The sequence below is a fragment of the Tauraco erythrolophus genome, chromosome 27 (genome assembly GCF_009769465.1).
Source record: "Tauraco erythrolophus isolate bTauEry1 chromosome 27, bTauEry1.pri, whole genome shotgun sequence".
NCBI lineage: Eukaryota > Metazoa > Chordata > Aves > Musophagiformes > Musophagidae > Tauraco > Tauraco erythrolophus.
The window spans coordinates 3,923,735-3,946,508 of NC_141491.1; the positions used below are offsets into that span (position 1 = coordinate 3,923,735).

A 22,774-nucleotide genomic window follows, 5' to 3' on the forward strand; every position below is an offset into this window, starting at 1 on the left:
ATCTGCAAACCCTGTTTGTGTCTTTAAGAGCTTGGTATTATTACTTTCCCTGTTTGTTGACCACCCCTGGTAAGCTTGGTTTTGGTGGATAATTACTGCAGCCAAATACACAACTGGAGGAAAAAAAATAGACAAATAGGGACTTGAGAGTGCTGAGCTGATCAAGAGGACATCAAGGCTGCTCAATGATTTAGTCTTTAAGCTTATTTGTTTTTTAAATCTTGTGGCAAAGAGACGAAATCCCCAGCAGCTCCACAAAGGTGTTCTTGTTGCCGCTTGCTTTTTCTGCTTGGAAAATCTGTGCCAGAATTTAGCACAGCTGGGTGAGGTGAGGGATGGGTGAGGCGAGCAGAGGAGTGTGTGTGTCTTGCACCATTCCAGCTTGTGGCAGTGCAGGAGAAGAACTGATTGGAAGAGCAAACCCTATCTGACTCAGTTTCTCAGCTGTCCCTGTGACCCTTGTTTGGTCTCTGCCTTGTTTTCTACGGAAAGTGGTGTGCCCATACTCTCTCTCCCACACTTGTATGTACTCTTGAAATTTTTTTGGCAGATGGTAATTCTCCCTTCTCATCATGCTGCACTTCAGCTATGAAATATTTCATGCGTGGCTGTCCCAGGATGTCTCACTTGTCAGATTAAATTTAGGACCTCTCGCAAATAGAGAAGAAGGAATAAACAGTGCTGTAGGTTGTTGCAGTGAGTTTCCATTTTATTTCGCTTTGCTCTTCCCAGTTTTGTATCACAAACATCGTTGAACAAGGGGAGAAGGTATTTGAAATCAAGTCGTTAGGGTTAAATTTAGAATAGATTAGTTAGCTCCAATTTAAATCACAGCTCTGATTATTGAGGGCAGAGGAAGAAAAACTTTTTATCATCTTAAATCCCTTTCTTTTTAACATTTCTGAAGGTTGTACTTTCTAAATGCATTTATCTAAGGGGCAGCAAATCAGTAACACACTTTGTTCATCAGATCTTGTTGTTGTAAGATCTTTTCTCATAAAGTAGTCCCAGTATGTGACTCCTGTGGTCTTTCCTGTAGGTCCTCTGCAATCCATCTCCATTCAGGACTTTAACCACACAGTATGTTGCCTTCTTTTTTCCTAGCATGTATTTGTTTGGGGTGGAGGGTGAGGAGGAAGAACCAAAATAAACAAAAAAAAAATCCCAAACACCAAAGACCTGCGTTGTGAATGTATTTGGAGTCCATCAGGGCCTAGTCTTCCAGAAGTTGGTTCTCTATCCTGCTGGAATCAAAGCTTTGGAAAGCAGAAGCGTTCCTGATGTCCAAGCCTATCACATCTCCCGTCGTTCTTTCCCAAATTGGTCCTGAGGAAACAAAAAGAGGTGTTAGAATCTTCAAGTTCTTTCATGTTTTATGGCTTAAATAGGTGACTCTTCAGTACCCTTTGGAAAAAAAAAAAAGGAGATCTGCAATGGTAACTGATTTCCTCTAGTGGTTGGTTTTTCTCTGGAGGGCTAGTCTGTGGGGTGGGGGGAAGTCCTCTTTTCTCTACGTTCCTTTCACTGTTTCTGCACGTGTCCTGCGTATCGTGCGTGTGGGTAACAGTGGGGTATTCTTATTGTACGTAGTGTCCCCCGTGCCTTTTCATTCTTTATTCCTGGAGGTGCTTACTCTGAGGAGGACAAAAAGAATGAAAGCTCTAAACCCTGTAAGTGTCTGCTGTGGAGGAGCCCACTGCAGTGTTACTACCCTTGAAGAGGTGAGTTACTGCCTAGGAGTATTTTCGATACCGGTGCACAGGCAGACCCAGCCAGATACGTGTGAGAGCAGCAGTGACTGGAGCTGGCTCTGGGTTACACCTTTAACAACCTGGAAAAAAAAAAAGAGGAGACTGTAATACTAATACAAGGAGTGGAAATCCTCACTCACGTGAGCTTCTAGTGCAAAATCTCAGCCAACTTCTCCTCGTAGTACTGGAAGTTCTCTTGAATGTCCTCCCATGGCACGAAAGCCTTTGCTTCCTCTCCTTCCTCCTGTTCCACAAAGTTCTGCCAGACATACTCAAAGTCTTGAGGCTTCATAATCCTCAGCTTGCAGCCAGCTGACTTCATTTTTTTCAGGGCAGCCTGCATTTCTGGCTCTTCCCACATGAAGAGGCGCCCCACCATGATTGTCAGACGCAGGTTCTTGTTCTTCTTTAGGGTCTCGGTTATCCGATCAGCACAGGTCACGCAGGGGCTGGAGGAGACGTACCAGGTGATGTTGTAGCGGAGGCTCGATTCACACTTTGGCAAAATTGTGTTGAAGAAAGCCATTTCTGCGTGGGCGGCCGCGTGCTCGTCTTCCAGGTAACCCCGAGAAGTCACTGACTCCTTGCCTTGGGTCTCCAGAACATAACACAGGAAGGTTTTGTTCCTGCCTGAGCTGTATTCCACGTTCCTGAACTGGAATTTGAAAAATATGGCTGGGAGGCGCTCCCTGTAGAGAGTGGAAAGGAGAGAAGCATCTCAGAGAAGGATAATAAATGGTTATAGGATTGGTTTAGTTCCTGTGTGGAAGGAAAAGGAGATGCCTTTTAATAGGAGGATAAAAAGATATTAAAAATTGTAAGATATTCAGCTAGTTCTGCTGTGTGGTGAGGCTTCCAGGCCAGTTCTCACTACCTAGTCTTTTTCACTTAATTTTAACAAACTTCTACTGGGAATTTCTGGTATCTGCATTGAGATATTTGAAGAGGAACTCGCTTCTGAAATGTATTTCTTGAGACTATGTTATTTACTGTTGGTAAGGAGGGACAGCAGTTGGCTTTTTCCCATTCTTAATGCACCTGCAGACTGAACTGTTCTACAGTTTTCTGGGCCATTACCATAGTTTGTTCAGGGTGGTGTTGCAATGTTAATCTGCAGGATCTGTTGTCCTAAGTTGTTAGGATAACTCTGGCATTACTAATTAATGTTTTATCTCCAGTGCTTTTGCAGCCTGGATTTCCTCAGAGTAGAGGCAAGCGTGACTGACTAGTTGCAGTTTTTACGTGTTCTAGCTTTACTCTTCCAGTAGCAGTCGAATACTAATATTCAGTAGGATTATGTAGTGACTTTGGTCTAATAAAATGTCTGAGAACAAATATAACTTTGCTATAAAAAAGCGGATTTTCTACTGAAATTTGATAGCTGTCTCATGGATACTACTGGTAAACGTCAGATATTTTTTTTTAGTTTCTTGTGCACGTCTTCCAGTCTGGATTTTTAAAGGAGATTCATCCAAAATGAATCATCACTGTGAGTAATGTGATTGCAATCCTCTTTCACCCAAGCAAGGTAGTGTGCTGTTACTTAGGGATGTTAAAATTAGTCTCTTTAAAATACTGTGTATAGCTTTTATGCATTGCTGGCTGAAGAGGTGAAGAAGGAAAGCTGCATCATCTCATAGTACCTGTTCCTTTCTTATGGAGTACTGGGCTTTCCTGATTGCCCCCTGCAGCATCTAACTGTGGAGTACATCAGTACAAGAACTACTACTTGAAGGATGTTGGGTGGAAAGATGAAAAAGATACTGCTGATGACATGCTTTGCGACCTGCTGAGTGCTACAGAGGGTGGGAACGAAGGCTTCACAGAGCAGCCAAAGCGAAATAAGGAAAGTGGTGACACACAGTTCATTTATTACACACTACTAATCTTCAGGCGTGTTGTACTCCTCTCTTCTGAGCTTTAGGTGGACCTATAACCTTGATACTCCCAGTGAGGCAATAATGAATCTTTGTAAAACAGTAAGTGTCTTATTCATCCCTGTCTCATCTATAGTCAGATGATAATGTCAGGCCTCTCCAGGGGGTGCACTGAGCAAAGGTCAGGAGAGATTCTCAGCCTCTTGGAAATTTTAATTGGGGAGAGCAACGAGGCTGCAGGAGCAAGTGGCAAAGCGTCGTTCTGCTGAGAGGAAAGAACAATTTGTGATGCAACATCTCAGAGGTTGTCTCCAGAGACAGTGGAAGTGAAGGGCATGGAAAAGAGTGAAAAGAATAAAAATCAGTACATCATGCTTAGTAACGTGGGAATGATGAGTGAATGCTCTGTCAGTTCACGAGTGGGAAACACGTATGGGACGCAGTGAGGATGTGGGATGGCTGCAGGTCAGGAATAAACTTCATGAGGAGCTGGATCTGGTGCCTTTTCAAATGAGTGGCTGTCTTCCTATAGAGCGCAAAGGATGAGGCTTTGCCAGCCCTGCATGAAAAGCCCCGGATAGCAGGATATTCTGTACAAATCAGAGGGATTGGAATGGAAATGGCTGAGCAGAAAGACCAGGGAACAGGCACTTAGGAGTTCTGCATGTAATACCTGGCTGCAAATACTCCAGTACGTGCCGTAAGCAAATGGCTTTTTGCTTAGAAAAGAATTGGAAATAGCGTGCTGCCTGAATGCATAACTCAGAGCAAATTATAGCTGTTGCCAAGCTCTTTGGCTGTGTTATTTTAAAAGTTTAAATACAATTTTCCATAAATGTTTGGTTCCACTTACAAAGTTTCAAAGATTTCTCTTCAGTATGTGTATGTTCCATACTTGTCTCATTGCAGCTGGGAATTTTCTTGCTGCCAAGTCCTGTGGCCAAGTCCTGTGGCATTTTTGCCTTTTGAGAAAGTTCAAACATAAAAGAACACCCTCTCTATTTAATTTTTTATGACACTACAGTAGTATCTCTGATCCGTTTGGGTTTGCTACACAGATTTGCAGTAAAAGGCCTGGAGTTATAGTTCCCGCTTCTGTTTTGGATTTCCCAGCAGCATTATTTTACAGATGAACAACTTCCCTTGGAATATCAGTGTGCTATACCAGCCAAGTGGTGCGAGAGTTGATGCGCTTAGGTTGGCACAATTGCACTTTGTGCTGAGAGAGGAAGATGGTTGGTCTTCCAAATGCAACAAGATGTATGAGGCGAAACCATTTTGTCCATGGAATGGCAGCTCCAGTGGGAATATCCACTGCTGCTCTCAGTCAGGGACCACTGTAGCTCTTTTCACATCATTGATGCATGACAGTGGAAGTTTACAGCACAAGTTTGGCTTTAGAAATTTTACTAGAAACAGGTATTCAGCTGCTGCTTAAACAATATAATTAAACCTTCCCATTGTTCGATTTTGCTTAGATGAGATGTGCACAGATGGGACTTAAACGATAGGTAAGTTCTTTGGGAGCTTTCCATGGCATTACCGTTTTAGCCGGCGGCGTGGTCGTGAGGGATGAGCAGTGGTGCAGATACAGACTCTTATTTGGATTCAATCGTCCCGTTTGGATACGATGTGGTCTATGGTTCTCAATGTGCATTGAGTTTGCACAAGCCTAAATAAAGGAAACTTGCACTGGCTTGCACAATTTCTAAACTACCCAGAAAGATGACTTTAACTTCCTTTTCTTAACATTTTGACTTCTGTTCCCACATGTTAGATGACTTAAAGTTACCCGTTAGAGCCAGTCTCATTTTCTTTAAGATGAATTGCAAGACTTCCACTTGTTTTGTTAAAGAGTATTATCAGACCCTAATTTAGCATAGTGTCTCTTATTCCCTGAACTCCTTTCTCTTGTTCTTTGAGACTAAAAAAAAAAAAAAAAAAAAAAAAAAAATTAAAATGCTTCCAAGAATAGCACTTTTCCTGCTTTACATCCCAGATAATGAGCGGTTCTTTGGTTAATGATTCTTTAATGAATGATTTCTTTGAAGTCCAGCTATGTTGGGTCTGATACAAGCCACCCACTGCGTTGTTTCAGAGCCAAGTTTGTAGGGCTACAATAATTCATTTTAAAATAACATCGTGTGTTTAAATGTAGCACATCAGAGCCACATGGAAGTTCATTCCTGATTTAACTCGCTTGATGGCAAAGCAGTTACGTCAGTGGTGAGACTGAGTCTGTATGTTTTGATGAACTGTTTAAGCAGCAGTGATCTGTTCTGGGATGTATTGACTCAGAGGTGTGTTTAGTCAGGCCTTCTAGATGGATTTTATTGCTTATCATCTCGGTGTCTATCTAAGATTATCTGGGATGTTCACCTAAATCTGTCCTCCTAGCGACATGGAATATGCATCAGCTTAATTAATAAGTTTCCGATAACGAATATAAACAAAGCTAAGTGCATTTTCCGAGGCTGTAAGCAGCTGGCTGAGAGCTTGGAAAATTTGCTGGTTGTGGATACGAAGGCAACCGATGAGCTGTGTGTGCCAGTTAGCAGGAATCTGCTTAATCCCATCTCTTAAAGCAGAGCAGGGAGGACATTTCAGCACAAGTGTGAATTGTAAACTTCTGTCCTGACAGGGCTTAGCTGAGTTCTTCCTGTGTGACTCTTCCCAGCAGTGGGGATTCGGGCATGGTGTCCCTGGTCCTGGGAGTAACTGGAAAGCCCCGTAGTGGGGGAGTCAGCAGTGAAAGAAGGGGCAAGAACAAACCACATGCACTGTAAAACTGCATAGACACTCAAATGCCATGTGCTGTGTGATTCCACCTTTGAGTTACAGCGTGCTTGGCAGACAACCCTCGTAACTTGTGGCAAAGTACTGTGTTGTTTGGGTAGATTAAAACTCTTTCCAAACAACTGAGCATCGAAATACATCCCTGAGATAGCTGTGTCAACTACTACGAAAAACTAAGCCAGCCTCTTTGGAACCTCAAGTCTAGCTCTGAATAGCCTCCTGACCATGGCTGAGCAAATGACTAAATCTTGGCAAGCCTGTTTTCCCATGTGTGAGTGACAGGTGGTCTACAAATGTCAATATTATCCCTGTTTTACCCATTGAGGCAGAAACCTCAATCTGTAAGAAAGGTGCTGGACTGAACAGATAATGTGCTTTGAAGTTTGCAGAGATAAGGCAGGCTGGAGGAATACAGCAGCTGCCCAGCATGACCCCAGTGCTGTTGCATGCTGGATAGGAGAAGAGAATTAGAACTTCCAATGAGAGAATAAAAATGTGGGATTATCTAAAAGATGCTGTAAACTAGTAGGACATACTCTTTAGGTTGAAATATTTGTTCAATCACTATTTATACTATGGTCTTGGGTTATTCGAGCTGATAAAGCCGTGTCCTTTTGCTTGCTCTTTGACAACCATTCACAAATAAACACGGTCATGCTGAGCTCATTGATTATAGAAAGTCTGTAATGATCAACTGTAACAGGAACCAAGGATTTATCACTGCTAGAAGGAGCCTCATTTACACCCCGGGGAAAGAGTAAATAAATGTGTCTACTTAAATGTCATGAAATGTACACAGTTGGGGCTTCTATTTATCCAGGACTGTGTTGAGCCAAATGTTGACAAAAAGGGGTTAATACTCTTAAACAGAGTGATTAAGTTCCCAGTGTTTTTTGTGTAAGCCAGACTCCTTAGAGGTATAAACAACAGCTTGAAAACTTGGCTGTGTGTCTTAAGATGCCCCTAATCCAAGGGCTAAAACTGAGATGCAGCGTAATTGAATTTCAGTGCTTCCACAGTTGCAGTTATGTGTTTTCTCGTTGCTCACATAACTGGCTGTATTGGCTGAAAATTTGTAAATAATTAGAAAAAGCCAAACAGTGGTCATGCCAGGTTGAGGCACAGCCTAAACTCACAGGATACTTCTTAAAATTAAAGTAAAAAATGCTGGATTTTTCTTTCAGAGTCCTTTAGGATTTCTGCATTACTTCCTCATTCTCACCTTTACTAGCCAGCGTATTAGTCATCAACTAATAATCAGAGGAGATTTGGTCATGATTCCTACAGGAATTAACTATACATGATTCCTACAGGAATTAACTATACATATACACACTTTCCAAATAGGATTGTGACGAGGACAGTATCAATACTCACATACTGACAGCTCTACGGTCGCTCACCAAATATCTGAGTACTTTCGTTTCAGAAACCTCAGCTCCTGTCTTGCTTGGTATCAGCATACAGGATGTGAAATCAGCTGGTACCAGCTTAACGTAGGCAGATGCCATAGCACAGACCTTGACTGGAGGCTGCCTTGCATCACCTGCCACCCTTACTGCAGCACCTCTACCCCAGGGCAGTTCCAGCGGTGCAGCTCGCTCCTGAGCCTCAGCATCTTAAATTCCCCTCTTGTTATCCCTTTCTGCAAGCCCATCTCATCCCTCGCGTTCTTGCTGCTGCCTTTCCAGAGTGGAAAGTCCTCCTGTCAAATTCTGCAACACCCTTGCTATTTCAACAAATAATTTCGTTGCAGGATGACGCTAAGAAATTATTTTTCATCTGTAATTAGAACACCAATTCCTATCCAGGTCGTTGGGGTTAGCAAGGAATTTTGAAGATACTGCCCAATTCCTTAGCATTTTTAATCACAAGTTGAGTGCTCTAAGGCTGAAAAAAAACCCTGATTTCTTCATTGAGATTCATTTTAGTACATGCCTTAAGTGTCTAGAAATTGTCACTGTATGTGTTGTTAGTCCAAGAGCTTATCTGAACAATTTTTGGTGTCTTAGCTCCGTCCCTAGCAGAGGGATGTGCTCTTCTTAAAAGTCACTGCTCTAGCAGACATGCAGTATTTCCATGACTGTGCATGACAGAGACCAAAGGCTGTGAACAGCCCCACCCCAAGAAGTAATTTTCAGAGCAGACCCATTTTAAGAAGAAAATGTTTTTTCACCCCTGTGCAGGAATGTAACCCAATTGTGCGAGATGAGACCCAGGTGCTCTCCTGCCTGGTGCATTGATTTCAAAAATGCCAGCCAAATTTTTTTTCAATATTTTTAATCTTTCTTACCAGTGAGCACGTCACAGGCAGAAGGATTCCAAGTGGGATTTCAAGAGGCTGGCCTGAGCTTTACATTCAAGCAGCTGGAAGAAATCCTGATTTTGGTTTACAGGCTGGGAACGCTGCCTTGGTGACTGCTAAGGGAGACCAGAGGCAAGAACTACATAGGGCATCTTCCTCCTACTGCAATGAACATTTTGAAATGCTGAGAGATAGCAGATTACACAGGGTTTTTTTTTCTAGTTGCAGCTATCAGTTATGTCTGATAGAGTTCAGCTTCCTCGTAGATCTCTGTTATATCTGCCTTTTGCAAAGGCCAGGCTCACTGGAGCAAAAGGACCTGCTCGCTGCTTTTCCATCTTGAAAACTGTCAGTTGTTTTGGTGCCTTTCTGCAAGTCAGGCTCTTTCCAAAGTCAGGTTCCAGCTGTGGGTGTGGAGCCCTTGACTCTGTGGACTTTTAGCTCTCCTGAAAAATCTATCCCTTAGGTCCATAAAGCAAATCAGCCATAGCAGGGGTATTTTTCCTAATCCACAGATAGAGAAACTTTCAGACAAGAGCCATCGATCACACCAAGAAATCAATATTCAGTGCTCATCAAGGGCCCATACCGATATCATCAGGCAAGTGATCCCGTTGCAGTCGGTGGGATTACTTGCACCGTAAGGGAATCAGTCAGCGCTGTAGAAACAGACCTGCTTGTCTAAACCAAACAGATTTGTTTGCCTGCCTGGTGTGAATCCATCCTCTGAAAACTCGGTGAAACTTTTAACAAAATCCCACAACAACGAAAGCCATATTTACACCATTTAAGAATACTCAGAAGTGCTGAAGATGCTGTCTTTAATTACCCAACGTAAGAGCTGAGACAGAGACCTTTGAACATCCCCACTCCACTCTCTTGCACCCTCATATTTATATCTAAACCTCTTACCCTGTCACAATTTCAAATGGTGGCAGATCTTCCCGCTTCAACTTCTTCTTCTTTTTTTCCTCGCCCTCTTCTGCGTTGTCAGGTTCACCATTCTGGGTGTTGCTGGGCTCCTCCTGCTTTTCTGCCATCTTCTTGAGTATGGGGATGTTAAATTATGGCTGCTGGGAAAAAGAAAGAGCGACTTCTGAGAGCTCTAAGGGAGAGGAGACAGCAGAGGGAGGAGGGAAAAACAGAGCTGGGAGTTCCTGCACGAGGCACAGTTGTCAGGAGCTAAATATGGAACAAAGCAGCAATGGTAGAGGCTGGATGGGGTAGGATGACCCAGGGCTCTCGGGTGTCACCTCCTTCCCTTGCTTTCTCTAGGTCTTGTTAACAATCCCTCTCGCTCCCCTTTTAATTTAAAATTAAGTGACGATTTCGCTGTGGGCGGGTTAAGCAATGGATGGAAAATCCTGGGAGCACAAGTACCTATTTATCCTTCAGTGTGACAGATAGCTGGCAAGGGGCAGAGCTGGCAGCTTCTTCACCTACCTGCTTTTGCCAGTTTATTTTCTTACTGACCTTGAAGGACCACTGTTTTGGCTCAGGCAGGAGGAGAAAGGGGCAGTCCCCATTTGGTTTGCTGAAAAATCCCCGTTGTTGGTGGATTTGGCCTCGTGAGCCACCTGGAGCTTCACAGCAGGAGTGCTCAGAGGAGCAGGAGACCTACCTTTCCTTCCAGCTTGTTCATCCGTGCAGGGACACTGAAAACAGGAGCTGAACAGGGTGAAATCCTATTTGTTGAAGCTGGTGTCAGATTGTACTGGTGTAAATGCAAGCCAGAACCTTCTCCCAGATATTTTAAAGTCAGCCTTGTAATTCACAGTGGGGCAGTGTTTCTGGTACAGGGCAATTCCTAGTGCACGTGCTGAGTGTCTGCCCATAGCTCTGTATTTTTTCTCTCCATTGCCTGAACGTTTGAAAAGTGCCCCGTGCGCTGGGAGGGATAACTCTAGGTAAGAGTGTTTGAAAACTGCTGGGCTCAGTGATTCTTGCAGGATTTCTTTATTTCTTTCCCCTTTGCTGCCGCAGAGGATGCAGATGTGGAACAAGTGGTTGCACTGGAGCCAAGGAATGGGACGGGTGAGAGCCTGGGGTGGAGGTGCGACGAGAAATGTGTGTGTGGTTCTGCAGCAGTAACTGGGACTGGTGGCAGCAGCGTGCCCAGGACGGAGGTGTTCTGCTGAGGTACTTACTGGGATTTACCTGAACTAAAGTGGGTGTGGAATCTGCCTTTCACACAAAGAGAAATGAGAAGGACTGTAAAGATCTTATTTGGGATGGTTGGTTTGCTCGACACTGTATCAAGCAGATTTCTTGAAGAGCCTGTGGTAATTTAGAAGGATGCTTGGGGGTAAGGTAGCTTTCACATGAGCTCTAAAGACTTTTATGTTTGGGTTAGGTGGTTTGTTTCTCTCTTTTTTTTTTTTTTCCTCCATTCAGGATTACTTGAAATTCTTCCAATTTCTCACTCTAAATTTAAATCATTTAAAGTTTGTGTAAATCCCATGTGAGCCAAGCTGAATGAAAGCCTCAGTAAGACTTTTCTGGGAGACTAATCCTGCTATGCCATGGGGGTGGAAGTAGATGGAAAATGTGTAGCTGTGCAGAACTCATGTTTTAGCCAAAGCATATTGGACATCAAATCTCCAGTATCTTGGGTTCTGCACTTAGTTCAGAACCCACAGTCATCCAGATTTGGATAAATATGAAATATTAAGCTGTATTTGATTGAGTATTCAGTCTGTACTTGGAGGAAAGGCTGCTCTTATTTTGAGGAGGATAAACTATGTTCCACGGAAATCAAGCAGGTGTGAATGTCTGCTTTCGGGCCAAACTCGGTCTTTGTGACACCGTTGGAGTCAGCTCTTTACAACTTTAAAGGGGTCTGCACTATCAAAAAGTGAAACAAATTTGTGCCGTTGGGCAGATCATTTATTCTGGCTACTCTTTCAAGCCCCCTTGCTAACAACAGCCTGCCTTGCTGTGCCACGATATTCACTGGTAACACCATCGAAATGCAGCCGTCGTGGAGACAGAGCCCACCCCCCTCCCTGTTCACTCTGGTTGCTAGTGATGGGAAGTTGTTTATTTGATGACTGACACAGCTGGCATGGAGAGTATTGTGACAACAGCGCAGTCAAGGATTTGACAAGTTCCAAGACATCCTATCCGTGGAACATATATCTTTCTTTTTCATGGTGCAGAATTTTATTTATTTTTAAGCTTAAAATACTTTCCTGGAGGGCAGGTGAAATGTTTTTCCTCTTGCACAGTATCTATGCTCAAATTCCAACTCCCCTGTCCAATTACTCTCACCTTTGACATTTCAGGCAGTGTTTTTGGGGATGGGAATCCTCTCTTAATGAGTGACAGCTTGTTTCCTTCTTACCCTTATACTTTAAAGAAGCATTCCAGCCCCTCTTCAGTCCCTCTGACCCACTTTTCTTTATTTTTGGAAGCTCTTGATGGCTAGGGTCCCACCTTTCCTGGAGCCTTTAGCTTTCACTGGCCCCTCTGCAGGGTTCAGGGCTCTAATCTAATCTCGGGAATGTGGCACTGCGACTCTACCTCTATCCAGCCTTTCCCCAGCTGCTTCGCAGCTCCATCTAGGGCAGTGCACTAAATAGTCACGATCCCCCTCCCAGCAGCGTCCGCCTGCGCCAAAAATATAAAGGGACACCCTATAAAGGGACGCCACGGAGTCGCTGTCCATCTGACATTTTGCCTCGGAGCCACGGGAGCGAAGGCTTTGATCCGTTGTGTTCGGCTGGTTTTAAGTGACCCCAGTTCCCCCGAAGCACACACGTGGGGACGAGAGCGGGTGTGCGTGGGTCTAATGACTGAAGCTGGTGATGGAAATTTTTTTCCATCGGCTGGTTCAGAGAAGGAGCTGGGACACGGGTGCTGAGAGGTGCCAGGGATGCGGCGAGCCTCACGTAAAGACCTCCCGATGGCACTTGGGTTCACTAAAATCATTGTGCTTGCCCAGCAGCGTTTTTATGGAGGCTTCCCTCCACCCTGCCCCTCTCCCCACTGACTTAATGGTTTACTTTGTTGACCATGAATTTAATTCTGCACAGCAGAATCGCTGTTTGGCCACAGGAGATGCACACGAGACCCGCACGCGCATCACGTCTTGCGTGGGGAGAATGAAAATCAGCCCCTGGGCTCCCCCAGTTCACTCTCCCACAGCAAGGGCTGAGCCGTGCTGGTTTCCAGCAGAGCCCCATGGCCTCTCCCCATGTCCCAGCATGCTGGATGCAGGCGGTGGGTGCGGACTCTTCCCTCCCAGGTCATCTTCTCCAGCGGCTGCACCTCGTGTTTTTTGGGGGGGAACCTCCAAGGGAGCGACCGCAGCCCTGCGCCGCAGCCACGGCCGTCGAGCCGAGTCCCTCTCGGTGGCACAAACCCAAGCTGTGGTTTCCTGCTGGAGCCCGTTCTCCATCCCGTGACAGATGTGTCCCACAACATCTGGCAGTCTGTCTCCCTCTGTTTTGAAAGGTTTGGCTTCACCATGTCAGGGCATGGAGATTAGAACGCCTGAGCAGAGCCGGATGGAGTAATGGGGAGGAGCAGACCTCAAAGACACCAAACCTGCAGTAGGATTTGAAGAGCTGTCTGCACGGGAACGCTGCCAGCAAGGCAAGGCTAAGGTGACAGCCTGTCCTGGGAGAAGCTTTCTGGCTTTGCTGAGGTATTGGATATCAAGATCTGATCCTGCATCCATCCAAGCCCAGAAGAGCTTCTCCACTGACTTTAGAGGCATCTCTGAACAATCTCTTGGCTTTTTTTTTCCCCATTCTAAATAAGTATCTCACAGAGAGAGTACTGCATTCCCTTGACCTGTCTCCCAGGCAGGTCATCTGCTGTTCCTCTAATTACAGCAGGAATTACTTTCCTGAAGTCAAAATGGCTGTTACCATGTCCTGATCACAAAGGGACAGTAGAAGAGACCTGCCTGCAAAAGTCCTTGCCAGGAAAAGAAGCTTTTATTGCATTCTCGAGCTGGAGGAACATTTTTGGATAGATGGGACAGTGAAATAAGACACGGGCTGTGTGAGTCATGGCTCAGATGTGCTCACTATTCCAAGGGGACAGCTGGTGGCACTAACAAACGTCTCCCTAGATACATTGTCTGGCAGCAATCCCCCTCCTGCTTTTTCCAGCTGTAACTACCGTTACGTGATAAATAAATAAACGCTCTGACAGTGATGTGCAGAGGCAGCTTTCCTTCCCTCGGCCCCCGTAGGCTCTCACCTGTCCCTCTCCTCCCACCACAGGACCTACAGTGCCAAGATTTAGAAGACAGTGACAGTGAAACAGTGGTGTCAGCAGCTGCAGTGTCCCACGGCTTCCACCCGGACGGTGCCCGCGGGATCCGTGCGGGGTGGTGGCCCCCCGTGAATAGCATCGCCCCAACGCTGAAGCGGAGCCACGATGCTGGCAGAGATAAGTGATGCTCTCACCTCCTTGCCTTATCTTCACACCTAAAGCCTGGGCCTCCCTGGCTGGTGGTCCCCAACCCTCACCCACCCATTGCCACGCTGCTGCAGAGCTGGGAAGGGGTCTGTTTCGTTGTCCGTACGATTAATTCAAAGCCCTACTGGAAGTTAATCACGACTCCAAGCAGCACAACCTCCTTCCTGCTGGGTTTCTGCTGCAGTTTTACTGGGAGCAGTTGAAGGGGAGGGTCAGCAGCAGCTCAGAGCCACAGCAGTTTACATTCTGCACCCCGCCGTGCTAACGAAGGGACGGTGCGGAGAGCTGCCCACCCATCCTGGGCTCTCTGAAGTTTGCACACACACAGCAGCAAATCCTCGCTGGCGTTTGACTCTAAATTTTAACGCAGCTCCAGACACCAGCAAATCAATTAAAGTTCCTTACTGCTGAAGCCGGAGTGTTTTCTGGAGCAGCTGGTGAATTATTGAATGAGACAAGGCTTAGGAAAAGAGGCTGGACTGAAAGGCGGAAAGATTTTGTTTATGCACAAATATTGTGTATCCAGCAGCCGGGGATGTGCCCTTTGGGCTAAGATCAAGTGTAACGATCAGTTTAACATCAAATAGTCTTTCTGGAAAGACTGGCTGAAGTTTGAAGAGAGGGATCATCATGAGACATGGTGATCCGAGAGGTGGCTCTTCTCTCTAAATGCCACGACCCTGTGAAAGCTGTCACGAATGCGCAGCCTTTGTCTGAGTCACTGCTTGAATCATGTAGACCGTGAGATGCCCCTCATGGGTTATGGATGTTTCTGGGGCTGGGTGGGACATGGTGTCCATTCCATAAGCTAATCTGGGAAGGGTGGGCTGGAGGAACACCTTGCATGCCTGCTAAGGTGATCCAGCCTGCCTGCCGCCCCGTTAACGCTGGCATCAGCAGAACTTCCCAGTGCTTCTTCTGGATCCCGGGGGAAAAAGGACCCTTCAGGACGCTGGTGTACGGCAGGGAGGAGAGCCCTGAGCTCCCACGTGGCAGATCTCAGGTGACATCCCCTTTCTCACTCAGAGGCAAAATGTCACTGATTTCAGCAAGGCGGGTTCCTCACCGTGCTTTGGATTCCTAGCACCTCTTTGGTTTGTTTTTTTCCTCTCTCCTTTGGTCTGTTTGTAACAGAGGGACAGATCCAGCCCAGGGCTGCATGGCCATGTGCTTCTTCCAGCCATCCCATGGCATCGCACGAGCCCCGTTACGCAGCACCGATGGGAAACCAGAGCCCCTCTGATTTTGGTCTGCGCTGCACAGTGGAACTAAGAAATTTTCAGGATGACTGACTTTGAAATGTCATTAAAGTTATTTTTATGCAGGGGGTTTTAGTGTATCTGTTTAAATAGCAAATATACTAAATGATGCTTTAAATATTAATAGGAGAGGGTGCTTTGCTGAATTTAACTTCGTCAATTGATTTCAAGCTCTTATGTATATTACATGGAGGAACATTTGCTATTTTTGCTGCCTGCAAGAGGATGCGAGTAGCGGAGAAGCTATTGGTGCCTTTACAGGTGGGCTGGGAGGAAGAGGAACCAAAATGAAGACAAGAACAAGTCAGCTACTCGCACCAGTTGGGAAAATCAGGAGGACAAACAGGAAAAGATAAACCAAAAAATCTATTACTCTCAATTCCAAATTTTCCTTTACCTGCAGAAAAAAAAATAGGAAGAAGGGGAAAGAGGACTAATTTGTGAAAGCTGATCAAATATGTATCTGTATATATTTGGAAATGTTATTAAAACGTTGCGGGTTTGAACCAGATCTAGAGTCACTTACCAGCTTAAATGTGATTTAAATAATACTTTGTTGCCTTTGCAAAAGCAGGGATCACTGTAGAGACTTGCTTTGTCCCTCCTGCCTTCGCTAGGTGGTTCTGCTCGTCTCTATTCCTCGTGGCTGACTAGGAAAGGACAGGCATAGTGATGCTCAGGCACCCTAAATCATTCTGAACTCCACCAAACTGAATCTCCAGCCCAGATATTAGCTTCTTTTAGGAAGAAATAATTTATGTCTTCCTGTCCTTTGACATGTGGCTTTCCGGAAGACACAGATGAGATATCACTGTAAATAAGCTCAGTGGTAACAAACGCTTATATAAAGCCCTGAAATATGTAGGATTTAGGATTTTTTTCTTTTTAAGTGGCTTATGATCTTTCTAGTGCTGCTTGCAGTGCTCATGCTTTATAGCCCTACTCCTGCTTACAGCCACGTCTATTCCATGGCCTGTTCTCATGCAGCTTTTACTGGGGAGATTACAGCAATATGCTTGCAGCAGCAGTCCTGAATAAAGGTGTCCTGTAGCTAGAAGGGAAAAATAATGGATGGGATCAAAATGACGCAACAAGATATATAACTAAACTTTAAAAAGACACTACAAATTTCCTTTGCTCTTAGCTACTGATATTTGTACACTACACGTCATGTAGTGACATGAGTTGGAGCTGGGAACGTTCAGCATCTCTGGAAATCAGGCTTGACATGACTCGGGAAGGACACCAAGCCCAAGAATGAGCTTCCTTACCTTGAAGCTGTGGGAGAAACGTAGCAGAGGAGCATCCCAGAGGGACGTATCCCCAGGTGAGCATGTCTCCGCTGTGCAGGGGCTGAAGGAACCTTTGGGACCTTTAGGCTCGAAACCCCCACAGCCCATTTACTCCTAACACGCACTGGGAATGAGCCTTGGTGCCGATCCCCTTCCCTTTGGAGCCAGAGCACAAGCCATGGACTCCAGACAAGATCTCTTGAGATTTTGCAAACCTAGTGCCAACCCAGTAAAATAAGAGTAACTTGGATTTATTTATTCTCCAAAAAGTGGATTGGTTTTATTAAAAGCAAATACAATTTATTTTACATCCCCAAGCTAAGCCCTCCCACCCCCACCCTTTGCAAGTATACCCACACAGCCTTAGTCTCGATCAGCTGCCAGAAAGAAGATCCACTTACCACTTTTCTTCACGTATATTGCTTCTATCAATTAAAAAATAATAGTAAATGTTCTCTGTGGACAGTAACATCTGAGGTTCAGATCTACCAAGGCAATGGCCATAGTGAAGGACGGACAAGGGCTAGTCCGTGCACCTCTTGTGTCTGATTCTGTCATGGCTTGGTCCAGTTTCTCTGGAACTACTTGTATTTTAACCTTTCCTGATTAATAATGTTCAGGAATGGAAAGACCCTGGGATGAGATACCTATACTGCACCTGACAGACTTGGCACGGGGCTTTTTGCAGATCGTGTAATTACAACCTTCAAGGCAGTGTGAGCAAGTTCTTAAATTTTACAAAGGCTCTTGTGTTTCTTTACTTAAAAAAAACTCCAAACATTTTAAGTATTTTTTTCACAGGCAGTGATGTTAGTTTTTCTTTTTTGATGAGGAATAGCACACAGAGGTGGAAGAGAGAAATTTCCTCTTGGGAGAAGCATTTGCATTCTAATCATTGCTGCTTTATCTTGGAGCATGAAACTCGAGGAGCGCGAGACTCCACAAATAGAAGTCAAAGTGCCCGGTCTCACTAGCAGAGCAAGGCAGATTGCTGCTTGCTCAGGAGCTGACAGATAAAAAGTTAATGGTACAAAGCACAAACCAGGTGATACATGAAAATGAAGCAACAGCACAAATAGCAAGAAAACAAGTAAGTTCTTAAAAATCGGTGTGCATGAGCGAAGGGCATTTTTGTTTGGTCCCTGAAGAAGAGATGGGATTTACCACGTGTGTGAACAAGTTCTGCTCTCTGGGGCAATGGCAGAGGCTTCAGGGGGTCCAGGATTGCTACTCTGAATTATGCTGGTACAACAAGATCCTAATTTGGCTAATGGAGTTTGACCTGGTAGCATTAAGGTCACCATACAGGTGTAGCCCATAAACCTCAAGAGTGCTGGAGAAAATAGTTCCCAGGATAAGGATGCGTGGTTACGTCAAAGGAGCACGCAGGTGCACGGTGCCAACCTTTCTTTTACACAGCCACGACGAAGGTGGGAGAAGGAGCCGTGTTCTGATGCCTGCCCCACAACGAATCCCCCAAATTATTAGATCTTGGCTCACATCAGCATAGCTTAGCTTCACAAAACGCCTTCATTTCTGTCCTGCTCTTACTCGCTCTTCCCTGGTTTTTGCTCGGGGTTGTCCTTCCAGATGCGGATTGTGAGGCAGGTGGCCATGGCCAGCCAGCCCAGGTAGGGCACCAGCAGCAGCGCCGCTATCTTGTTAATGCGGTACCAGGAGCACACGGTGCCCGTCGCCAGCGCGTCCAAGCACAGGATGTCAATCAGCGCCTGGAGAGCAGAGAGAGGACAATGACTGCGACGCTCCTTCTGGGGAACACGCAGCGGTCTTCCTCGGCACGGCTATAAACCATCCTGCTAAAGGCAGTGAGATGGAATGAGGGAGATTCAGCATGGAAAAGTCACCAGGAGCGATCCTTGGCTCTGAACTCTAATCAGTGAGACCTGAGTGTATGACACCAGGAGCCAAGACTAATATTAATTTTTTTGTTCGTTATCAAGTTCCGCAGATTAATACACTGTTTGTGACGCCCAGTGTCCCCTTCTGCTGCTAACACCTATGCAGACGGATCAGAAAAATGCTTGTGATAGTACCAATGGCTATTACCCCTCGACAAACTTTCTAAGTGCACCACTTTTCATCCAGAGGGACAAAATTCGGATGGAAACGTAAGTCCCACTGTGTGCCTCTATCACCTCGGGGCCGTGGCTAAGTGCTTTTTGAATATAGCCCAAGTCCAGCTCAGCTGTGCCATCCCTTACCTTCCTGCATATCCCCCTAACAGGCTCTGTGATGCACAGTGCGTTGTGTTTGCTCGATAAGCTGCTCCCAGCTCACATCCCTGCCCAGGGATGCTGACTTCGCCGCTTGCCAGGGCAGGGTGTGACTGCCTGAAGGGCTTATCTCTACCCCCGGATCCTTAACTAGGAGATGCAGCAGCTGGGCTATGGACTCCCTGATCTCCCGCCTGGCTCTGGGCGGGCTGGCTATCTGCATGGTGAGAGCAGGGTGAGGAGTGGAAGGAACTGATACCATTGTCCAGAACCAGGTGCAGCGTGAATTATAGCTGAGCAGAAGCTCTCCTGGCCGCTCTCGTTGTAATTGCACAACGCTCGTTAGAAAACCTCCAAACCACCCCAAAACCCGTGGCAGGGACACCGGCAAACCTCCAGCAGACGGATGGTTGGCCGGATACGTTACCATCTTCAGGTTATGTGTGCCGAAGAAGAAGTGGGGCCAAGCCCAGTTCAGGGCCAGCTGAGCCCCGTAGAGGCCAAGCGGGACGATGGCTTTGCTGCTGCAGCCACCCAGGTCGTTCCATACGAGGTAGGAGGCGTAGCTGTCGGGGGGGAAACACATCAGAGTGGTGCAGTGAGTAAACCCCTCGTAGGGACAAAGTCTTGTAGGACCGTTTCGCAGCGAGGGGTTGCGGGACAGTGGGATTGGTGCGGCAGCCGCATCCCTCTGCTCTCGGACCCGCCGCCTGTGTCACACTCGCATGGCTCAAACGATTTCCCCAGGGCAGCGGCTGGTTTTAGTGTCTGGTTACAAAGCTGAGCATGGCCTGGCCAAAAGCATCGCCTGCAGTGTGAATCTGAGGAGCTCAGCCCAGAATTTGGCTCAGGCTGTGCTTCATCTGCTGGGAATAAGCATACCTGACGTGCCTGGCTGATTCGGGTACGAGGGATATCCCGAAAGCAAACGGAAAAGTTTGAAATGTCTGTTCTTCCCTGTATCCGAAGCAGCAGGAGGAGAGAGGGAGCGATACGCAGAACTTACCCCATGCCAGTGTACAGCACAGTCCAAACAACAGGGAATATTTTGCGGGGTGGACACCACGCAGGTTTTTTCAGCTTGTCGTACCAAACAGGAGTTTCTTTTCGGTTAATGAGCCAGCCAAGGAAACCTCCAAGGTGAGGCAGGACAGTAAAACCGACAGTGTAAGTCCACATCCTTCCTTGGTGGTTTGAAGTAGCCTTTTGCCTGCTGTAAGTTAAAAACAATAACTGATGATCACTTTAAAAGCACATTTTTTCCTGCTTTGATCTTTCAAGCTTTTTCCCTAATTGCCCATATCCCACTTTAGTCTCTAAGGCAGAAGGTGAGTATTTAATACTGTGTTCAGCTCTGCTACTGACTCCCCTCTGCCCACCTCCCCATCGCTGAAATAGGGGTGATTATTTCTGTCATGGTTACATTTTTCCCCTTGATCTAACCCAGCAAAGTGCCTCCCCCTGCTATTTCACAGCTTCTTACAATATTTGTGTGCCAGCATTCAGCTAAGGTGGTGGTATTCTTAGGAGATAAGACTGCAGTGACTTTTATCGTTCCTCCCTGAGTGCCCAAGTCAGACAGCACACAAACTTTCATGGACGTTCACGGAGGCTACGCATCTCAGCAGAGCTGGTCTCTCTCCTCTGCGTGCTGTTCTGAATATGAAAACCCAGACAGAGCATGCCCAGAAACCCTCGTGCATTCTCACTTCATCTATTTTTTCACCGTGGATTTATATTTTCAGTGAGGTCTGTAACAAGGCAACACCCTTAGAGCAAATTTTAAGAGCTCAGTGAACCTTGCCGAACCCTCCCTGCAGTCCTTGCGGGCAGAGGTGGATTCTCACCTCTGTAAACAGGTAAGAGAAGGCACGAGAGCAGTTTCTTAATTTGCTCACGGTCTTTCTCTTGCATAAAAGGAAGGCACATTTACTTTAATAATTACATTATGCTCCCACACGAGTCAGCTGTGATAAGGATAATGCCTCACATTTCATCCTCTGTCCCATATCTTGCCCTGCCCTTATTCTCCATAGGGCTCTGAACCTGCCAGTCTTCTCTCCTCCTTCCCCTGGTCTCTATATTCACCTGCCCTTTTGAGCCATTAAGGAATTAAACCCAAATTAGCATTCATGGAGGATAACACCTAGGATTTGCCAGGAGCACAGCACTTTTGTGCTGTCAGCAGAAGCACAAAACGCACCTGAGCAAATGCACTGGGAAAAATTGGCTTTGAGCAGAGCAAGAAAAGAGAAGCAGGCACAGAAAATTCCCTCGCCTGGAGAATCGTCCCTGACACTCTGAGCTGGTCAGAGAAACAGGGAGCACAAGGAGAGGACAGATCTGCACCAGCATCTCTGTTTGGGATGTTAATTCCCAGCTCAACACTTTGCTATAGCCTATGTTAATTGTTATTATGATCATCGTGCTACAAAGCATTCAGCTTTAGAAATGCACGCCAGCAGTACCAGCCAATTTACACATCACTAAGGAACGAATACCCCGGACACCAGCTCTAACTAACAATTTCTTTACCAGACAATTTATAGTGCTATTAAAGTGTCTGTGGAACCAGAAAATCAACCGAACACTGAGAAAAATAATAGCTGTTAGTCCGGCTTTTAAAGTGTAAAACAGCACCAGCTGAGTTCTGGTTCCTCCATAGTAATTCAGAAAAGTGAAATGGGAAAAGTAGAATTTTCCCCTCCTCCCAACTCCTTTGTATTTGCCAGACTAACTGCAGAAGTAACCAAGGGCTGAAAATAACACAACAGTGTTGGAAAACCTTATTTTGTCTCACAGCTGTTATAACTTCAGAGGTAGGAGCTGTAAAAAACCTTACCGTCTCTTCCTGCCCTTCTCTTCCTTGCAAAGAAAAAGGGTCGGACATCCAAGGCCGGCTTCTGTCTCTAACGCTGGTGCTGCTACAGTGAAGGAACTGTCGGCTGAGTTTTACCTAAATAGCAGAAAAAAGGGGGTGTGTGCGTGCGCCGGATCAGATTACACAAGAGAGCCCACGTTTGGCAAGAATTGCAGGGGGTTTGGTGGTGGTTGAGCAAGAGGGAGGGCAGGACGGGTTCTGGGTCCGGGCAGCGCCGAGATGGGACATCTGAGGCTCTCGGCTCGGTTTGAGGAGCAGCATCTCGCCGGGAGGTCGGAGGGTGGCTGCGTGGGACAGAGGAGCACCCTTCTGTCTGTCTGGGAGTGCACTGGGCGTGTGAAAGTGTAAACTCAAGCGTGTCACGTACAAATGAGCGTGGTAATTGTGTAAGAGCTTGTGCATTAGGGGTCAGGTCTGCAACAGCAGGACTTCTGCGTGTGTTACATGGATGTGAGCTCTGCTGGTCTCCTCCAGCTGAGGACCTGTCCCAGAGCGTGTCCATGGGTGTGAGGGCAGGACAGGAGCCTGCTGCACGTACGGGGCCATCCCTACCGTGCCGGTCCCTGGTGCACATTTAACACAACATTAATTAACCAGATGCTTCGGTGGTCGCCTGTACACCAGCCTTTTGGCTAAAATTCGCTGGAAACCACCTGAATCTAAAATGAAGACGTTACACAAGCATGTTAAACGAAAAAGAAAAAAAGCTAGAAATCAATTTCCATTAGTAAGCTGTCTGCAAGGGATGGGAAATTAAACACTAATTTACTTCAGTTATGGGTCATTACCTGGATTTCATGGCCAGAAGCAGAATTGCTGGTTCCTAGCAGAACGCGACGGTACAGTTACATCACAGAACCAATGAGATCTTCTGTTTTATGGGGCTCAGAAGGAAATTATTTTTTGTGGGAGGAGAAAGAAAGAAAAAAAAAACACAGTGCAAAGG

The 22,774-nt window shown here is 46.0% G+C and overlaps 2 protein-coding genes across 2 annotated transcripts; both read right to left on the reverse strand.

Moving 5' to 3' along the window:
* Positions 1-1,899: 1,899 nt before the first annotated feature.
* On the reverse strand, positions 1,900-9,769 carry APOBEC2 (apolipoprotein B mRNA editing enzyme catalytic subunit 2). The gene is made up of 2 exons (XM_009989080.2): positions 9,642-9,769; positions 1,900-2,440 (listed from the first exon to the last, which is right to left on the reverse strand). The coding sequence occupies exons 1-2, from the start codon at positions 9,767-9,769 to the stop codon at positions 1,900-1,902; spliced, it is 669 nt and encodes a 222-aa protein (XP_009987382.1).
* Positions 9,770-17,029: 7,260 nt separating this feature from the next.
* Positions 17,030-21,891, reverse strand: TSPO2 (translocator protein 2). Its single transcript, XM_009989081.2, has 4 exons — positions 21,790-21,891; positions 19,954-20,160; positions 19,375-19,513; positions 17,030-18,443 (listed from the first exon to the last, which is right to left on the reverse strand). The coding sequence occupies exons 2-4, from the start codon at positions 20,124-20,126 to the stop codon at positions 18,261-18,263; spliced, it is 495 nt and encodes a 164-aa protein (XP_009987383.1). The 5' UTR covers positions 20,127-20,160; positions 21,790-21,891; the 3' UTR covers positions 17,030-18,260.
* Between the last annotated feature and the right edge of the window lie 883 nt (positions 21,892-22,774).